At 34.6% G+C, this 19,560-nt stretch overlaps 1 protein-coding gene across 1 annotated transcript in view; it reads left to right on the top strand.

The window, feature by feature from the left end:
• The window catches only part of PTPRD (protein tyrosine phosphatase receptor type D), a 262,399-nt gene that overhangs the window by 110,782 nt on the left and 132,057 nt on the right, over positions 1–19,560 (top strand). The window contains exons 4-5 of the mRNA XM_030466839.1: positions 17,477–17,665; positions 18,995–19,003. Of these exons, the coding sequence (XP_030322699.1) occupies positions 17,477–17,665; positions 18,995–19,003 (198 nt within the window). The remainder of the gene's footprint in view (positions 1–17,476; positions 17,666–18,994; positions 19,004–19,560) is intronic.

Consider the following 19,560-nt stretch of genomic DNA (forward strand, 5'->3'; position numbering starts at 1 on the left):
CCTCTGAAACAGCTATTTATTTTAATTATTGCTGAGAGAGCTCTAACATTAATCTCCCAAGCTTGCATAATGAATTACTTCATTCAGGTGCTTCATTTTGTTGCCATTTCCTGAACTCTATTTAACGTGTCAGTATGTTGCAGTAAAAATGAGATTTGATATTTCACAAGCAATACAGAAAAAAAAAATGTTCTGTGACCTGATGATTTTCTATTTAGCTGAAAAATCCATTAGGCTTTTTCTTTTGTTAAACAGGTCTGCTATAAACTTCTATCTGAATTTCTTGCTGTCATTGGAACTGAATGTTTGAAGATGATAATCCACATAAAGATTTTTGTGTGGTTATTGTAACATAGCCTCTTGTAGTAAAAGTGGACAAACATATCAGTCCTGACAACTTTTCTTCAGGTCACCCATGGTTATGGAAGAACCCTGCTGTATTCCTTCTGCATGTTTTCAGAGCAGCTTCCATTTTGCTATCTTCTTTTCAGAAGCTATGAACAGAAAGTCTCTTTTACCTACTCAGTAAAAAATGCAGACAAGTAATAAAGTCTCACATATGAAAATCAATTTGTAAAACCCTTTATGCAAATGTATAACAAAGTATATGGTCCCCTTGTGGAGAGGTGAAGTGCCTTAAAGTATTTTGGCTGTAAATAACAAAATATTTTATTTTAATTGTCACTGACAGGACATTCTAATTGTATAGAAGTCTTCAGTTTGTAGCAACCCTTCTCCCTGCATCAGTGTAGCCAGAGAGCCTGAGGAGTTGAATTTGTTTATCTCATGATTTCTTAAGAGATCTGATTGTAAAACATGGTATGCAGTTAGATTTCATAGACTTTTTTAGCTTGAAAATCAGGATCAGCTATTGTGAGTGGTAATTTTTAATTTGACCGATAGTGAAGACAACATCAGGATATGTTTAAATATAATTGTATAAGTAAATGCAGTGATTCTGATTGAATTCACCTGCTAAAGAAGAATAATTCCAATAATTAGACTAAAAGAAGTTCCCAGTAGAGACATGGTCAAATAGGTTAAATGTGCTGACCTAGACATTGAATAGAAGTTGTAGTGAATTTCAGCATCTTTGAAATAAAAATCTTGTAGCACATTCATTTTGCATCTTCATGGCATATTATATAAAAGGAAGGAAAAAATTAACACTGTCCTGTTCTTAAATCTGTTGAATATGCTGGTTTCTTTCTTTCTTACTCTTAGAATTACAGTGCTGAATAACATTCTATTTTTTCCAGGTTCATAAAAATTTAAATTATTTGGGTAGCTTTTGTTTGTTGTCAAGAGAGAGGAGAAGCAGCATACAGTGTTCTGGAGAGAAATTTTGGTGGAACATGTTTATCATACTCATATGTGTAGAGAGAATAAAAAAAAAAAATACTGGCAAAAATTGACATCAAAACAGGATCTTCAGTGTAAAAACTTAAGATCTGACTTTTAAAAAAGCTTATAGCCCAGTTCAGAATTTGTTTACTTAAATACTTCCAAAGCACGAATGAGCTATTACTGGAGAATATAGAGACACATTGTACTTAAACTGAAAAACAGAGCTGTATAAGGAATTTCCAAAGCCAGTTTTGGACAGTGGGTCTTTCCTCCACCTATCAAGAAACAAAACAGAGGTCTGTGTACAAAGACCAAAAGGCACATGTACCCCTGTTGAGCCACAAGATATTGGGATCAACAAAGTGAAATTCTCGTATCTATGATGATCTAGAGGTAGGGCTACCTCTAAAATCTTTATGCCAGAAAGTTTACAGTAAATTTGGCAATACGAGTTACTGGAACATGTCTTCTAAAATCTCTGGGAATGGGTTAGTTACTTATTTCCAGGGGTTTAGTGTGGTGTCAAATCGAGTTAATTGGCAAGAACATTAGAGGGTTTTAAAGCAGATAAAATACTTGAACTCTTGTAGCTCACGGGCAGGACTAAGAAATTCAAGGGTCCTTACATTTCAATTGACAATGCCTTGATAGGTCGGTTGCTATATCTTAGGGTAAAATGAGATTCTTCAGCAATGATTCTATTGATATTGTGAAGGAGAACATTGTTGAAAGGTATTGAGTGGTGATTTGAGTGAGAACCCTGGATAGAATACATTTATTTCATGTTTGAGTAATAATTGCACAGAGAAGGTGAAATAATTTTTTGAGATAGACCAGCTGGCTGTGAAAATTAACTGCAGAGCTGTTTGTTAGGTTCCAAGAGCATTTTGTAGTGCACAAACTGTCTTGTGCTTCAAATTCTGATTTTAATTTGAAGGAATGTGTGCACTGTTTTTAAACTTATGCTTGATTCACTATTAGTCATTTGGTTATTAAAACAGTATTTGCACATCTGTGGAAATCTACAGAACTCTGTGGAAATTCTACTTAGTAGAAAATACAGAAGCAGACATCCTTGTCTCAAACCTTCCATGCTGTTGGGAAGCTAAAATAATATTCTGTAATCTGAATATTATTTCCCCAAACTAGTATCATTTAGTGGCTTGCTCCTTATTTGAATCACAACTACAGTCTAGGAGCTAACATGTTTCGAGAGTACTGATTGTTTCCCTCATAAGGAACCCTGCTTTTCTAATATGTAGGTTCACTAGAAACAGTGTAATTATCTTCAAGACTTCCTGATTTTCTTCATTAAAATATGAAAGTGGCACACTGACTCCCTGAAGTCAGTGTGAAATGTTGTTAGGTGTTTCTAGGATAAGCTTTCTGTTTTCTGTGTCTTCTAAAAACCTGTAACACTGTTTCAGAATGACTTTTTGCTCTGTGGGAATGATAGAAATAAGTAAAATGAATCAGCCATTAGCCATAAAAAGGGGCTAACATTTTGTTTAAAAGTGTTCACTAGGACTAGTCATCCACAGGACTTCGTAGAAATATACATATATTTCTTTATTGTTGTAATTTCTGAGCTTCAAGTTTGCAAGCAGCTATCTGCACCTGGACATATCCAAACAGTTCTTTCCTATAATTTCTGTCATATTTTGTATTTTCCTCAGGATTTGAAACTAATCTAAACTGAATGTGAAATAAACTAAGAAATAATTCTAGAAGTAGTGGAATAGGAGTTAAAGATTTTTTTCATTTCTTGACTATCTGGTCATTGTTTTCAAATTATACATTAAGAATCACTGAAATGAAGAGTGACTGCATGACTTTAGTAGTTACATTGGTATAAAAAAAGAAATAGAAACCAGATCTTGCTCTTACTGGCTTTAGCATTACTAGTTAGATATATTAAAAAAAAAAAAGGGGAGGGTGGGAACCCTGCAATATGTTTAACTTTCAAAACATGATATGACTTAATAGCTGTGGAGTAACTATTACATTCACTTCTGAGAAACAAACTGAGGCTTGTTTTTCAGTTTTCAAGTACCACATGCAGCCTCATCACATTTACATTTTGGAGTTTTCATGCAGATGTGATCATTAGGTTGGTCTGACTGTGAGTGCAAGTTTTTCATATGGATAGTCGTATTGCAGATTTTGCATCCTTACTAGTTCTTTCAGAATTGCATGCTTATAATTCTTCTGGGAGTTTTACCCACAGTCTTTTACCCTTTGTATTGTACTAAGATTACACACACAGTGATCTAAACCCCACCGAATTGTGCATGAGCTCAGCTGTACCTTTGCAGATGAAGAACATCTTAGAAATGGCAGAAGGTGTGCAAGACTTCATAGTATTTTCTGGTACATGCTTCTTACAAATAACTACAACTTAATTATTTCTTAAATAGCTTCAGAGGTGGGAGCTTCATCATAAATTGTAGGCTGAGAAATGGTAAATTGTCTTACTCGGGAATAGTACTAAGTGGTTCAAGTAGACAGTTTGTCTAACACATTAAAGCAATACCAAAACTAGGAGAGCTCTTATCTTGGGGATAAACTGCTCCATTCTCACCAGAATTTTAGAACCCTCAGTAAAATTTTCCGAAGACTTATTTTCCTCTGGCAATTTTCACAGACAGTAGACATGTGAACATCAAACCCTTCCACACAACACACTGGCAGAAAGTTTCTAAAAGGTACTTATTTACAGAATAAAAGTACAGTAACACCAAAGCATGATAACTGTCTCCAAAGGCTTAAAATAATAAAGACAGCTTTCTATACTGCTGTAGAGAAAAATACAGGGAGGTAAAGGAGAACTTCACTATAAGAAAATAAATTCATTCACAGAGACACTGGAATGGGTTGCCCAAGAAGACTGTGGATGACCTCTCCCTGGAAGTGTTCAAGGCTAGGTTGGATGGGGCATGGAGGACCATGGTATACTGGAAGGCCATGCAGGGAAGGAGTTGAACTACATGACCTAATAAAATAAAATAAATATAAAATGAATGCTTCTATTTTGACACTAGGAATAGCATTAATGCTATTGAATTTATAAAATTCTGAATTTATAAAATATTTTGTGTGAGGGTTTCTTACTTTTCATGTGTTAGAAATGAACACAGTTTTATAGCATCTATTCTTTTGATGCACTTTTGTAACACCTATTAATGTTTATTATGTATACATCAAGTTAAGAATAGAAACCATATGTGATTTATTGTAATAATTATTAAACTAACATCTTGTACTGATTGAGAACATAGTTGTTTGCCTACTTCTATACAATTTCCAGCTGTGAACTTTCAGTCGCATAAGCACTAAATAATGAAAGTAGTCCAACTAAAATATAGCTGCTAAAGCAAGTAAGTGCCAATCTTGCCTTTTAGCTAATACTCAGCAGATACTTTGGCATAGTGCTAAAATTTCAGAGCTATTTCTTTTGGCATTCTATTGAGATTGAAAAAAAAAATTATTAACCATGAACAGTTACAAAATCCCAGCATCACTTTTAATCGGGGTTTGCCTCTGTGCATGTAAGTCCACCTGCACTGCCAAAACTTCACTAGAAAATTACCTTTTGTTCTTTATTTTTATTTTTAGTAGCTACTTTCTTGCATTAAATGGTTACCTGTTGCCACAATTACTATTATTGAATATTAATTAGTAATTATTATTTTATGGCTTGTTTGTGAGGAATATTGGCGTCTGCACATATATATGCCACAAATTGGAAAAAGTAACCAACTTAAGAATTTAAGGAATTGAAATGGTTTATTTAGGGGAAAACATTCAGTTGGGGAACTGGGTTTCAGGAAAAGGGGTAAATAATTAGGTAAACAATGCCAACAATGCAGGAAATCAGTCTTTTAAGAGATTAAATATCTGGGATTACTTTTAAGAGAAGGATAGAAAAGGGAACAGAGATCTGTAATTTCACCCTCCAAGGCGCGCTGAGGATGGGGGTGGAATTTGCGCTTGTCCATCCTGTCCCTCATGGTAAGTCCTGTGCAATTTTCTGTCCTTTTTTTCGCCACTGTGGTCATTCCTGTTTTTCCTTTTTCTTCTGGGTTGTTTGGGGGTGTTTTGTTTGGTTGGTTGGTTGGGTTTTTTGTTTTGTTTTGTTCATTTTTTATAGCTAAAATTTCTACTTTCCACAAATCGTTGTCAGGGATTTTGCAATCTGAAACTGCAGGCCTTCCATTCAATATTCAGGCGTTTCAAGAATTCCTTAGCTGTTGTATTCAACACCAGCAGTTTTTCACCATTTGCATTACCTGCCTGGCAACCTTGTACCATTTGCATTTTATCTCATCTGACTGCTATTTCAAAGGTGGCTGTTTATCACATGAAAAGCAGAGCAGGTCTGCTCCTCAAACAGTGAAATAGCAGAATGGCACCATTTCATAGTCTGCCCATAGTGGCAATTTTACTGATTCAAGATTGTTTTTAGGGTTTTTTTTGTTGTTTGGCTTTTGTTTGGTGTTTTTGCTTGTCTGTTTCTTTGGTTTTTGTTTGGCTTTGTTTGGTTGGTTTTTCATCTATTTACTGGTGGGTGTTCACCACACCTGCTTATACCCTGAGGAGCTCAATTATTAGTATTATGAACCTACCGTAATGGCTTCCTTGATCTTCCTATGATATTAGAAAGTAATAATTTATTTCTCTGCAGTGCTGTATCTGCTTAGCATAAAAGTTAGCCCAACACCATGGTGGTCTTGATGATGCATGTATATATTTTTGTGGTGCTCACCATAGAATATAAACAGCACTTTATGAATCTCCAGGCAGGTAAATTATATGCATACGAGTTGTTTTCACTTCTAGAGAAAGAGGATGCATTTTTGTCATGTGTGTGGGAAAATTTTTAAATGATCTGATTTGCTTTTTGGAGTAGGAAGAAAGCTTAATACAAAGTAGCCTATGAAATAAAATGGCAATGAATTTAGAAAATGTGACAGTTGGTTCAGCAACATACTTAAATATATAAATAGTTCCATTACAGTCAGTTTTCGCAATGAGACTATTCATTTGCTTTGTGTTAGGTACATTATGTAATGAAAAACTTTTAAAGCCACTTGCAGCTGATCAAGAAAAAATTTTCTGCCTGTGCTTACTTGGAACAGACAGACTAAGTTTAAAAAATACTGAGCAATATGTTTTCGGGGTGGTTTGTTGTTTTTTATTGTTTTGGTTTGGGTTCTTTGCATAGTTATTAAAGTAATTCAATGTTACAGAATTATGTAAAACAGATTTTTTCTGATGTCCAGCATTAACTTTGAAACAGGAAGCAGTAACTTACAGTAGATAATTGGATTAGTTTTTGCTTTTCACTAAGACTAATCTGATATATTTCCTAAGGAATTTTTATCTGCTTTTCTGGCATTAAAGACTTTATGGCCAAAACAAATTAATTTCACTACCTATGGAAGTAATTAATTGAATTGCTTACTTTTTTAAGCTTTTGTTGTGTGAAAGATGGTTTCTGTGATCTCATCTAAAACTAATGAAGCCATCAAGTATTCTTGTTCTCAGTTTCTCAAAACTTCAGCAGGAGATCATGTGGTAAAGCTATTATTTTGTTTTATCTTTTGAAGACTCAAGTTGGCATTGGAAATTCATATCCTACTTGCTGTATGTGCTGGTAAAGGTGATCACAGGCATAGCAATAGCAATGTGGAAATTTGCTGTCTACTTGCTCTTAGTTTCTAAGACCTTTCAGACATTTTGGTGCACAGGGAGGTGTCCAGTGTGTTAAGGCAGGAACTTTGTGGAAGTATTTCTGTAGCTGTGATCTCCAGGATACTGACTTTTCTGCAGCGCCATTACTAAATACTAGAAAGTCATGTAATAAAGCAAACTTGAGTATTTATCTTGGAAAATTTTGGCCTAATATTTTAGATTTATATCTCTCTCTCTCTTTTTTTTTTTTTTTTTTTTTTTTTTATTTTATTTTTGGGTTTTTTTTGTTGTTCTTTTTGTTTTTTGCTTTTGTTTTTTGTTGCTGTAGAAGCATAGTTTTGTAAAGCAGAAATTAAAGAAAACATTTTTCTCAACTCTCTTAAAGGTGCTCTTTCAGGGTGTGTTGGTGGTGGATTTTTAGTGGATAATAAAATGTTACAGTAGGACTTTGGAGTTAAAAGTTTTTATGGACACACAGACATGTGACAGATCCTGTAATAAAATGAAGGCTTATATGTGGTCTTTTAAAGGTTAATAATTGTTTTTTTCAGAAAGGATAAACAGGTAAGACAGAACTTTTCCAGAAGCACAGTATTTAAACTACAAGCATAAAAAACTAGCTACCTATATATGAGCAGATTGTTTAAGTCACATGGCAAAGGAGCTGAAAGGTACTGAAGAGTCAAAAATAACTAACTCCTTTTTTTATAATACTTTGTTTATCCTTGGAGTTAATACTCAGAACTAATTATATTGTAGCATTTATTCAAAGAAGTATTCCTAAACAAAATAAAAGCAGAAAGATGCTTTGCATACAAGGAGTGATTTTTAAGTCTTCTGAGGTACAAAAATGTTGAAATTTTGTAGTCTAAGATTTATAACTATATTCATTTAGCAACAGAAATTGTTTCCTGGTTACTGCAACATCTGACCTGCTACCAGTTGCTTCTAAAGGATTTATCTAATAATCCTCATGCCTACCACTCCTGCCTACAGGAAAAATAGTGTGATCCCTTTTCTCTAGAAGAAATGAGCTTTGTATTTAGTTATAAAGTGGATGTTATTGCTAATACACCGAAGGAGAAACAGTTCCATTGCTGAAAAAAAAACCCAGCTCTGGTGCTCTCAGTCAACTGTGTTGCTTCTGCAGCATAGCCGAAGCTGGGTGGTAGGTCACCACTGAACGACAGATTCCTATCTTTTATTTTCAGACATTTTTTTTTCTTAATTTTTACCTGCTTCATGCAACTTAAAATGTGTTACAGCTCCTTCCCTGTGTCCATGCTAGTACTGAAACTGAAACATCACTGTGTCTATGTTATCAAATTCTCATTTCTATTTTTAGAAATTTATTTTATAAAATCACAAACCAAACCAGAGACAAAAAATCTTAACTTTTTTCTAGAAACTATATCTTGAATTGTTGGGATCATCTTTGATCAGTTAGATGGCAGTTGCTGAGGAAATTTTATTGAAAGGAAACTGTAAACAAAAAGCTTCTTATAGTTTATATAAAACCAATTTAATACTTAGTACAGAAATGCTCATTGTTGAATTTTTTTATTTATAATTTGGAGATATTCACTCTGAACGCAGACTGTATTCAATTTCATTTTACACTGCCCATGGTGGATTTTGATTTAGGTATATTTTTTTAGAGGTAGTACTGAATTGCATGTTTAGTGAAAATAATTATGATGGGCTATGAGTGTGAACCTTGAGCTCAGCATGTAGAACATTTTTTAAAAAAAGGTGTTTTGACATTCAGTGCTCCTTTTCCAAGACAAGATCCTATTCCACAATTACTGACAATGTAATTCATGGTACAATTATTTTTGTAAATTGCATCAGGAGTTATAGCAAAGCTGAGCAAATCCATTTTTGTCTTGTGTTCAACATCTTAGAAATGAATCCCCATGCTGTATTCCTCATGAACAGTTCCATGAGAAATACTAGCTGCCGTTGCTAGATAAATGTAAAAGTGTCATGTTTAAAGTACATCTGTCTCTTCCAGGCTTCCAGAAACCTGCTTCAGTTTGTTCAGTTCAGTTCACAACAGTTCACAACAGCTCTTCCTAGACCATATGGTTATTATTGTGAAAAATGCTGTGGAAGTGTGCAATTCCTAGCTCTTGCAAACTAGCAATTAGATTAGGATTAGAATAAGTGCTGCCTTGAGCATCAGGCTCTCTGTGCCAGCTTTGAAGGCAGGCTTCCACCAAGCCAGAAAAGAGGATGGGACACTGTTTTCTTCCATGCAGTAACTCAGAGTCCTGTTGTTATCTAGCATCTATGAAAACAGCGCATTGTGTTATATTGTGAAGTGTTAAATACTAAACTAGTGCCTTTTACACCGGTTTAAGGCAAACAGATAGAAGTCAAAGGCTCAAGCCACAGCTGGTTCTAACATTTTTTCTAGGAGACAGAAAATCCATAGCAAAACTATCTTTGTGACATCATGAGTCTTTCTCAAATGACAGCCTTGAAGTGTTGGCTGCCTTAGGCTTTAGAAATAGCAACATTTTTATGTTTCTTCATATATACCTTCATGCACATATTCGAGGTTCTGTGTAACTTCATACTCTTTAAATGCTGTTATTTAGTGTACAGCAGTCATTACTGAACTTGTGCACAGAACAATGAGAAAGCTGGGTTTTAAGCAACGTGTGTCTTTTGCTACAAAGAAAGCTCTTCTGTATTCTTACAGAACTGAAATGGGTAGCTGTTTCTCCTAGAGGAAAATACCCTTCAACTTCTTTGTCTGGACACTTCCTCCAAGCTACTTTGACTGAAGTAATGAAGTTCACCCCAATGAAAAAGAAGTTATACATATCTTCTCTCCTCTCCTACACTTACCCTTCCCTGCTAAGAGATTCATCTTCTCAGTATCTGTGAGAAAGGGAATGTTACCATAGGTGAGCACAAGAGATGAAGGGATTCCTCCCTCATCTTCAGGAAGATGAAAATAGAAGTCTAGAGCACACCCATTTCCTCCATAGCCAAGCTACCGGTGAAGAACTTCACAATATATTCACAAAGGAAATAATTTATTGTTTCTGTTAAAGACTCACAGAGGTTCAGAGGCATGCTTACATAGTGGTGGAAAGATCAAAGTTAAAAAAAAAAAAAAAAAAGCAAACCACAAAAACGGGAAGGTTCTCTATCTAATATTTATTACAGTCATCTATCTGTAGTCATAGAAGTACTTTGTATGTTTCAAGCATGCTCTTCAGACCAGTGTAGAGTGCTGCACAGATAAATGCATATTTTGTATCAGTAACATTAGTGTAATGCTCAGTGATTTCAAGAGATAGCCTCTTCAGCTACATTTTTCCAGAGTTCACTGTCTGATCTCTGATCTGATGAGACCTCTTTTTTCTTACTTCTTTCAGCAATAACACTTTTATTGTTTGTTACTCACCATTATGTTTACTATTTATCAAAATACTGCAAAAACATCCAAATTACTACATCTTTATGGGTGCAGAGTTGTGCCAGCTACATAAAAAGCTCTTGGAATACATAGCCTTTACCTTGAATAACTTACTCTTTAAGTCACTGCACCAAAAGTGCTTTTAACATACTGACCGACCCGAGCATTTTCTGTCAAAACCTGAGCAATACTATTCCATCACCCTTATTCCTTATTTTCTTCTAAGGGATCACATCTTAGACCTTCTGGGGTACCTCTCTGTCCACTTATCAAGGTGAAAATCATCCCCTTTTTCTAAAATGGTTTGATGCTGAACTAGAAATGCAAAAAAAGAAAGAGTATTACTCTCCTTTGAAAAGAGAAAGTTCATGCTTTTACCACTACAGTTCCTTTGTCAGGTCCTTAAATTTTGGAGCTGTGACATTAATGCACTTAAGCACAGTTTATAGTTGTCAGTTTGAGCTGCAAAGTATGTACACTGCATTAAGCAGTATTCAGTATGACACTGACATAGAGGAAACAGCTCATTGGGAGCTCTGTAACATCAGTAACAGAAATGGCTGTGATCAGACAGACTTTATTTGACTGTCTTTGGCAGTATTATCTCTCTTCTACATTTAGGCACAGGTTTAGACATGAAGTGCGAGTTGGAAGGAACAAGAGAGAAAGGCACTGTATGGTCTGACTACTCCTTTGCCAGACTGCTAACTTTTTCTGTCTTGTCCTCCTTGATGAAGCAAAACCAAGATGCTTCTGCCTCATTCTCAGTTCAAATGAGTTTGTTACAACTTTATTGTGATGAGTTACTGTTTTATAATTAAGAATTAATGAGGTAATTGCTCCGAAAAGTGAAATACATATTTATTAGTTTCACTATTTTAGCAGAGAATATTAATGTGTAGAAAAGAGGGGAGGAAAAAGAAAAACATGTTCTGGACCAATCTGTGCATTCAGACTACTAACATGAGAAATGAGTTCTGATGTACGTATGAACCTGGTGCTGATATCATCATTTACTGCAAAAAATCTGTAATGTGAAAAAGAAAAGATTATAGCAAAGACTGCCATCGTTGTACCACTGCTACTATTCCCCCTTTATGTTTCCGTAAAAGTAAGAAGAATGTAAAAACACAAATAATAGTATGTTAAAAATGTTGACTAGGTAGAGCAATTATGCATTTTGCTAATTCTGATTCTTGGCAAGCCCCAGTTTAACCCCAATTTAGTGTAATCTAAATCCTAACCCTGTCGGAAAATTAAGCTTCAAATTATAAATGGTAATAATGGAAATTCGTATCACTGACCCTTGATGTCCTCGTCTTCTGCTCACCAGTGCGAAATATATAGTTTTATTTTTAATGTTTGCATATGGAAATATGATGGGATGCAGTATCTTGTCTACTTCAGAAGTTTGGAGGTTTTTCTCCTAGATAAATAATACCCTGCACTTAAAAGACCACTTCATGTTCTCTGCCTTTTACTGTCTGAGTCCTCTCCTTATGCTACAGGGACATTTCACATGGATTTTTTAATTCCCTGCTTTTTAATTTTTTTTTAAATTTTATTCACTTTTTTTTTTTCCTTTTTAGTATACAGCCCTTTGTCATTCCCAATCCATTACCAGTAAGCAGAATACACATACAAAATTTTAATCATAAGAAAGATAGGTGTATGATGTTCAAAAATATTGTGCTACAAGCTGTGACATTGCCTGAGTGCAAATGTGAGAATAAGCTATTTTGAGACTTTCGTTTTCGTATGAGTGATGGCTTTCGAAATGTTAATTTTTGTCATTTGGAATGTCATTTGTAAAGGAAAGTGAGAGGTATTCCATTGTTCGTGAGAGTAAGCCAGGTCACTTTGGAAAGGGCTTGCTATGTGCAGTCTTTAATGTAGCAGATTTTGAGAACTGCCAAATGTGTAAATTCCTTTTCCTTTTTCATGTCCTTATGAAGATACCTAGTTTCAAAGGCTCAGTGAACTAATTTGTTAAAACAGAGAACTTATTTAAGGCTAAATGCTAATAACGACTGTTAACTGACTTGATGCAATGTGAAATTGCAGCTTCAACATTTAAACAAAGGATAATTCAGTCTAAGTGGCACAATGTTCTGTTACATAGACATTACTTTGCAATTTGCAGGGTAATTGCATACAGCGCTACTAAACAAATTTGTTTTCTTTTACATCAAAAGTGCTTTGCACATCTCTTCAATATATTAAGAATGTTTTTAAATGCATGATTTTTAATAGGATGGAATGGGCAGCTGTTCTCTTGTTGAATATTTACAGCTAGTGAGTCTCTGATCATCTCATCAATTCCCAATTCTTCCTTGTGTGGTATAACTGAGTGAAATTTAAGAGAAATACCAATGCATACCTTGATGTATTCTTGCACTGCAGCCATTACCCTCCTGTATTGATTTACAGCAAACTAAGTAAAAGTATCCATTTATATATAGCAGCTTTAGAAAAAGAACACTGTGAAAAGAACTTACGGTGTGTTCACAATTACTTTTTGCAAAATTTACCTTGTAAAATACTTCAATAGGACTCTTGTTTATTAACTGGCAGTTTTCTGGTGCTTTGTATCTTTTAAATCCAAATTAGTCTTTTATGTATAATTAGAAATGGCTTTGGTTTTATTTTTTAATTTATTCACATGTGTAGTTCTTCAATTATAGTACAACTAACCAGCGTTGCTGCAAAATGTTGATTTTCCTTCCTTCCCTATCTCTTTGATTTTACTGTTCTCAATCTTGTGTTCAGTTCAGTTGCAGGAAGAATGATTTTGAATAATATGGTCATGATGTCAAAACAGTACAAATTATATGCTGCTACCATCTGGAATAATGAAAATAAAAGCTTTATTTATACTGTTCTTTGAAATAATAAACTTTATTGCAGCAGTTTATCTTCAGTATCTATAGTGTATTCTGGAAATATTCCATGTGTGCCTTTTTATTCTGTGAGCTAAAGAATGACTAAAACTTGCCTGTGGCAAAGCTATCAGTGAATCTTGAAATAGATTTTTTTTTTTTTCTTCATGCGTAGAATGAAGAACCAGCCTCCATTTCCACAATGAGAATAATTGGTTCACATAGGACAATATTTTTTGAGAGACACAGTGAACTACTTTGTTCTACTACTAGCATGTATTTTAGCTAGGCAGATCACACAGATTTAACTCCAGGCTAATATGGATATTTTGGAACGTGGGTGTTTCAATGTGCAAATAGTTACCAGGGAATGAATTAATTAAGAGGACTGTTACCCATTTTCTGTGTAGAATGTCCAGCCTTGGACGCTGCTTCTATTGCCTTGCTTTTATAACGCACAACCAATGACAACAGAATTTGCTTTGGGTACATCACATTTGCACTTCATATTCCTATCAGATTAATACTATCCTAAAGTATTTTAACTGAGAAAATTATTAACATTATTCTATATTTTTTCGTAAAAGCCAAAGCTATTTATGAAGGTAGCTATGAAGAATTTGACTTTAAGACCCAATCTGTTTTTAAAAGCTGCCACTCTTACTGCTTCCAGCAGGGCCTGCATATGATCTGAAAGTACTTTTTACAGGAAAAATAGTCAAAATATATTAAGAAGGTGTGGCACGAACATTGGATGTGGATCACTGTTTTTATCTTTGTTTAGCTGAGCTGTGTGCCATTTTGTATCATTCTGTCTTAAGGGTTTGTGTGGTAACCACTCTTTGTAGATGCTGCTCTGTTGTTAAGATCATACATTTTGGTGAATTCCCATGGCAGGGGAGTTAGAGCTAGATTATCCTTAAGGTCCCTTCCAACCCAAACCATTCTATGAATCTATGAAAAATAAGTATTGTAGAGCTCTTCAAGTAACTGGTAATGATAGTAACACAGTTCTAAAGTCATTCTCTTAATGCCAGTGGTGAAATGCAGCACTGTTAAGACACCTTACAAATTCAAAGAATGTGCTCTATTTCTAAATGTCTTGTATCTGTCATCCTAAACAAAATATGTATTACATGTATGAGTCACTAAGCACAAGCACAGAGGAATCTGCCCTTTAATGTCCCCTAAAAAATGACAGTACCAAATGGCTTTGAGAAGGTCAAGTCTGATTTAAATTGTTGATGAATTGGAAGCTAATTCACTAGAACTGAATATTAATGGAGAACAGTGGTATATACTATGGTGTAGAGCCTAATGAACATAATAATGAGCAGCAAAAAATATTTTTCTTTTCACCTCATGTAAAATTGCAGAGCAACCAATCTATCAAAAATTTTAATACTTATTTCCACTGTGGCTGGGAGACAGTTATTCACTGATTTGATGCTCAGCTCTTTTGCACAGTGTTTTTGATGATCTGTCACACTTGGTATCATCAAAGTGTAGAGGCAGTTTTGTACAAATCACCAATAAACTTAAAGAGGAAAAAAGCAATTAACAACTTAAAAACTAAATCCACTGTGATAAGCACTCCAATTAGAAATGCCATTATTTCCCTGGTCCATTTTATGTTGAATATTGGGTTTTATTGCCAAATACCTGAAAGCCAGATTGGAAACAAGCCACAACTGTCAAAAATATAACAGTTTTGGCTATTGAATCTGCTACATTGTGATGTTTCTCATGAAAATTTCATGGAGAGCATTCATTCAAAGAGATTCTATGCATAAGGGGGATGGATGGAATTTAATTACCCTTATTAAAAATAAGAAAGGAAAGCTCTTTACTGCTCCATCCTATTAGTATTCAGGATAGATTATCTTTGTTGTACACTTACGTATTTGCAAAAGAAACTCTAGGGTTTTCAGTGTGAGCCAAGTAGGAAAGGAAAAGTCAGGTCATAAAAATCCTGTTCTGTGTCACAAGTCTAATATTTTCAGTTATTCCCAAAGCAAAGACTTCTAGTTTATAAGGAGACATGAAACATACCTTTCTTTGGAAAAAGCCTATAGCTAATGAACGGTTTGATACTGTCACAGTCTGTAACCATTAATATTACATATTTTTTTTGTGAGGAAATACTAGCCACTGCACATATACATCCTACAAATTGCAAATGTAACCAGCTTTATGGTTTGAATTAATTACAATGGTTTATTTCAGGGAAAATGGCACCACATTGAAAGGAGTCTTAGGAAGGAGTTAGTAATGGTAGAAACTGGGAAAATGAAGTTTTTAAACAAGTTAATCACCCCAGGGAAAGGGCTATTAAGAAAAGAAAGAGGACAATTAGTGTTCTTTTCACCATCTGAAGAAAATCGCCTCCTGACCACTGGGATGCTGTCTCTCTCTTTGAAGTCAGTGGTCTCTATGGTGCTCTGCTCCTTTTCACCTCTTTTCACTTTGCCTCTGTTCACTTCTGTTTGCTTCCATTTGCTTCTGATTTTTGGCTTTTTCCTCTGAATTTTTAGAGTAAAATGTTCCTTCTTCTCATCAATTATTCCCAGACGTTAAAAATTGGTAAATGCAGGTCTTCCCTTTGTATTCTGGTTTTCTGGAATTCTTTTGTTTGCTACCAGTTTGCATTACTGTCTGGCGGCTTATCAGGAATCATTCTGATGAGCATTTTGATGAGATTGATCTTGATACATTTAAAGATTGTAAATAGGGAAAAGTGGTGCTGGTTTGGAGGGGGTTTTGCTGATGGAAATAAGTTTGATACACATTAAAGAGTGTAAACAGAAACTGTGGAGCCTGTGTTTTGATGATTCAAGAAACAATTTTTATATTTTCAGTGTATCCATATTGCAGACACTTAAACACTTATTGGTAGAAATACTACCTCTGAAGGGTAATGCAGACTTACTGGAGAACTGTGTTTACTCTACCAGAGTAATATCCAGGTGCAGTTGTGTTGCAAAATATTAAGTAGTTCATGGGTAGCAGCAGGCCTCAGGAACTGCAAAGATTTATAGGATGTACTTGCTTGCTATACGTTTTTCCCTGAAGCTATTTGAAAATAAGACATATTTTTCATGAAAGAGAGTTGACATTGAACAATTTCTGATAAGTTAATTTTATCCTTTAATCAATTGCATGTCAGCAACCTCCAATCAAGATATTTAATAAGGAATGTGTTTTATATTAGTATTGATCTTCTTTCTTGATTTTTTTGCTTCTCCTTTTTGAAGCGGAAAAATAGCAATTATTTTGCAATAAAAATATATTTACCATATTAATGGCAATGAAGAGCAGGACTGTTAATTCAAATACATTATTTTACCTACTTCAACTTGTTCTCCCACAGTACTTATTTTTTATTTCATAATATTTCAATATTGACTGCACAAGGGTGAAGATTTTAGACCAAAACACCGAGTGTTTTCATTAATCTATTCAAGATCACTTTGAATGTCATGTCATTTATCTTTGATATTGGCCTAGCTCTAATGTTTAGAGTGTCACAGGTTTTGCCATCTTACATTTATTTATCCTCGTAGCACTTCTCTGTAGCAGTAAAGCACTGTCATACCCATAGATGGGTAACTGATGCGCAGGTTCATTAAATGTTAAGACTAATAGTACCTAGGTAATAATGATTACCTAAAGAAAAAAACATAACTTAGTTCTTTTAAGTCCATGGCCAAATGCTATACTGAGTGGCCACACTTTGGAATATATTTGTCACACGTAGGGAAAGGGGTTTTTCTCTGTCATCAGTAGGCATGGTGATTCAATATTTCATGTAAAAAAATTACTCTTACAAGCAGAAAAACAGCAGTGTTTTAAAGTACCATAGTGAAAGTCTGCTGTTAATACCCTACACAGAATAGCTGTGCCACTTAGCAAGTCAGTATGATGTTTGTAGCTGCTTTTTTGTGAACTTTCTAGTTTCTGTAAGCATCTTGATCATTGTAATTTACAAAAAAATACCTCCTGATTATATGATTTTGCATCAGTTCCTTGCATAGTTTTGGGAGACCCTTGAACTAAACCACAGTGATTGAGGCTTTCATGAGTAGCTATGTAACCCTTGTGAATTCCTTCATTTCATTTGCAGAGGATCAAATTCCCCGAGGTTTCCCCACCATTGATATGGGCCCACAGCTGAAGGTGGTTGAACGAACTCGTACAGCTACCATGCTGTGTGCAGCCAGTGGCAACCCTGATCCCGAAATAACTTGGTTCAAAGATTTCTTACCTGTTGACACAAGCAACAACAATGGCCGCATCAAGCAGTTACGCTCAGGTAGGGTCTTGTTACTGTTTCTACTGATGGCCAGAGTTGTTCTTTCTCACCTTTTCTTTTCTTTCTATCTTTTTTTTTTTTTTTAATTATTTTATTTAATTTAATTTTTCTTTCCTTTTTTTTCTTTTTTGTTCTTTTTTTTTTTTTTTTTTTTTTTGTAATTTTTTATAGGTAATTTCTCCTCTTCCTCTCTTTTCTGTATTACTGAGTGTGTTGTCCATGTCTGTGATGTTGTCATAGCCTTTTCTAGAGTCTGTCTCTGTGTGTTTTGCAGCTTCTGTTTACTCCACATTGCTCACTGCTGTGACTGTACTTTTTGATAATTTTTTTCTTTACTGCTTTTTGCAGTACTTGATGGATCCATTTTCTCCTCTTTCTTTCTTCTTTCCTTTTTGTTATTTTTAAACAAATTTATTTCAACATTGGACTTCATTCAGAAATTGCAAGGAGTACCAATGGTTATATTCATCAAAACCAAAACCTGCATTAGACACTTCAATTAAAATCTAAAATGTGTTTTGTACTGTCTTTTCCACATTTGAGTCCACCGAAGATTAGCCAGTTTGGACACATCTTTCCTCTCACAAATACATAAAACACAGTACTTTTTCCCATGCACAATTATAGTTTAAAAAGAAAATTTAAAAAAGAAAAAAAAGGAAAAAAAAAACAAAAGAAAAACAAAAGAAAAAAAAGAGGGAAAAGAAATCTTTGGGTAATCTATGTAATAAAGTTTTTTTTGCTGGCTGAACATTTTTCCAACACATTTAGCCACAGTAGTGTGCGCCCACGCTAAAGCTTTATGAATCCTATATTTTCTGGATCTACAGAAGTCTGCTTTTGGTGTAGAATCCAGCTTTTGCTGCTCTCTCTCTCTTTGCCCCTTGCACCTCCTTAGCAGTTCTTTCACTCTCCTCCTGCCCTAGTTTATTCTTTTGCTCTCGTTAGATTTTTTTTAAAAAAAGACCTCTAAATTTATAAAGCATAAAACTTATCCCTAACTAAGGTAATTGGGATATAATGAGCTCTTTTCTTTGGCAATTGTAGATATCGTTGTAGAATCTAAGTTGTTTAATCACGTGTCTTCCCAGAATTCTCAGCTTTTGACCTGTCCTGTGATGTTAAATCGTCTTGTTAACTGACTTTTTGCTTGTTGTCAGCAGAACTGTGTAAAATAACCTTCTGTTAATGTAAATTAAGAATTAATTTTTCACATGTGACATAGATGATTTAGTATATAAAGCTTTAACTGAAAACTTTGTACCAAATTAAAAGGAATATAATAATATTTTTATGCTGTCTTTCTTCTCTCCGTATTTAAATCTCCAGAATCTATTGGTAAGTGCTTAGTTCTGAAGCGCACTTCACCCCCACTAATTTCCATATTCAGAATATTATGATGATGATGATGATTATTATATGATTACTATTATTATTCTTAAAATGCATGGCATGCATTTTACTAACAGTCAGTGTAGTCACCAGATCCCTATAGTGGCGCACACGCACACCTCCACAGAAATGTCTTATCAGTCGTAGCAGCACCTAAAAGAAACAGAACACGTGTATCACGTAGCTGTAGAACAGTAAATGCCATAATCCACCCTAAACTACAGTGTTTGTTTTTGAGATAGCCCTCAGTGTATCCTCTTTATATATATATTTAAATAGAATTTCCAATATTTTCTAAAATATGTCATAAGTACAGTATTGTAAAGTTTCCTTTAAATATTAGAGGCATATTCAATATATGTCTTTCCCTATATAACCAAACATCTAAGAACTCAGATGCTACTCTGAGAATGGCAGTGAAGCCAATTGTAGCCCTTGCCCCTTGTGGTACAATGCAACTTGCTTTTATAACCTGCTAATACTATCTAATATATTCCTGTTTT

Source organism: Calypte anna, chromosome Z (genome assembly GCF_003957555.1).
Source record: "Calypte anna isolate BGI_N300 chromosome Z, bCalAnn1_v1.p, whole genome shotgun sequence".
NCBI lineage: Eukaryota > Metazoa > Chordata > Aves > Apodiformes > Trochilidae > Calypte > Calypte anna.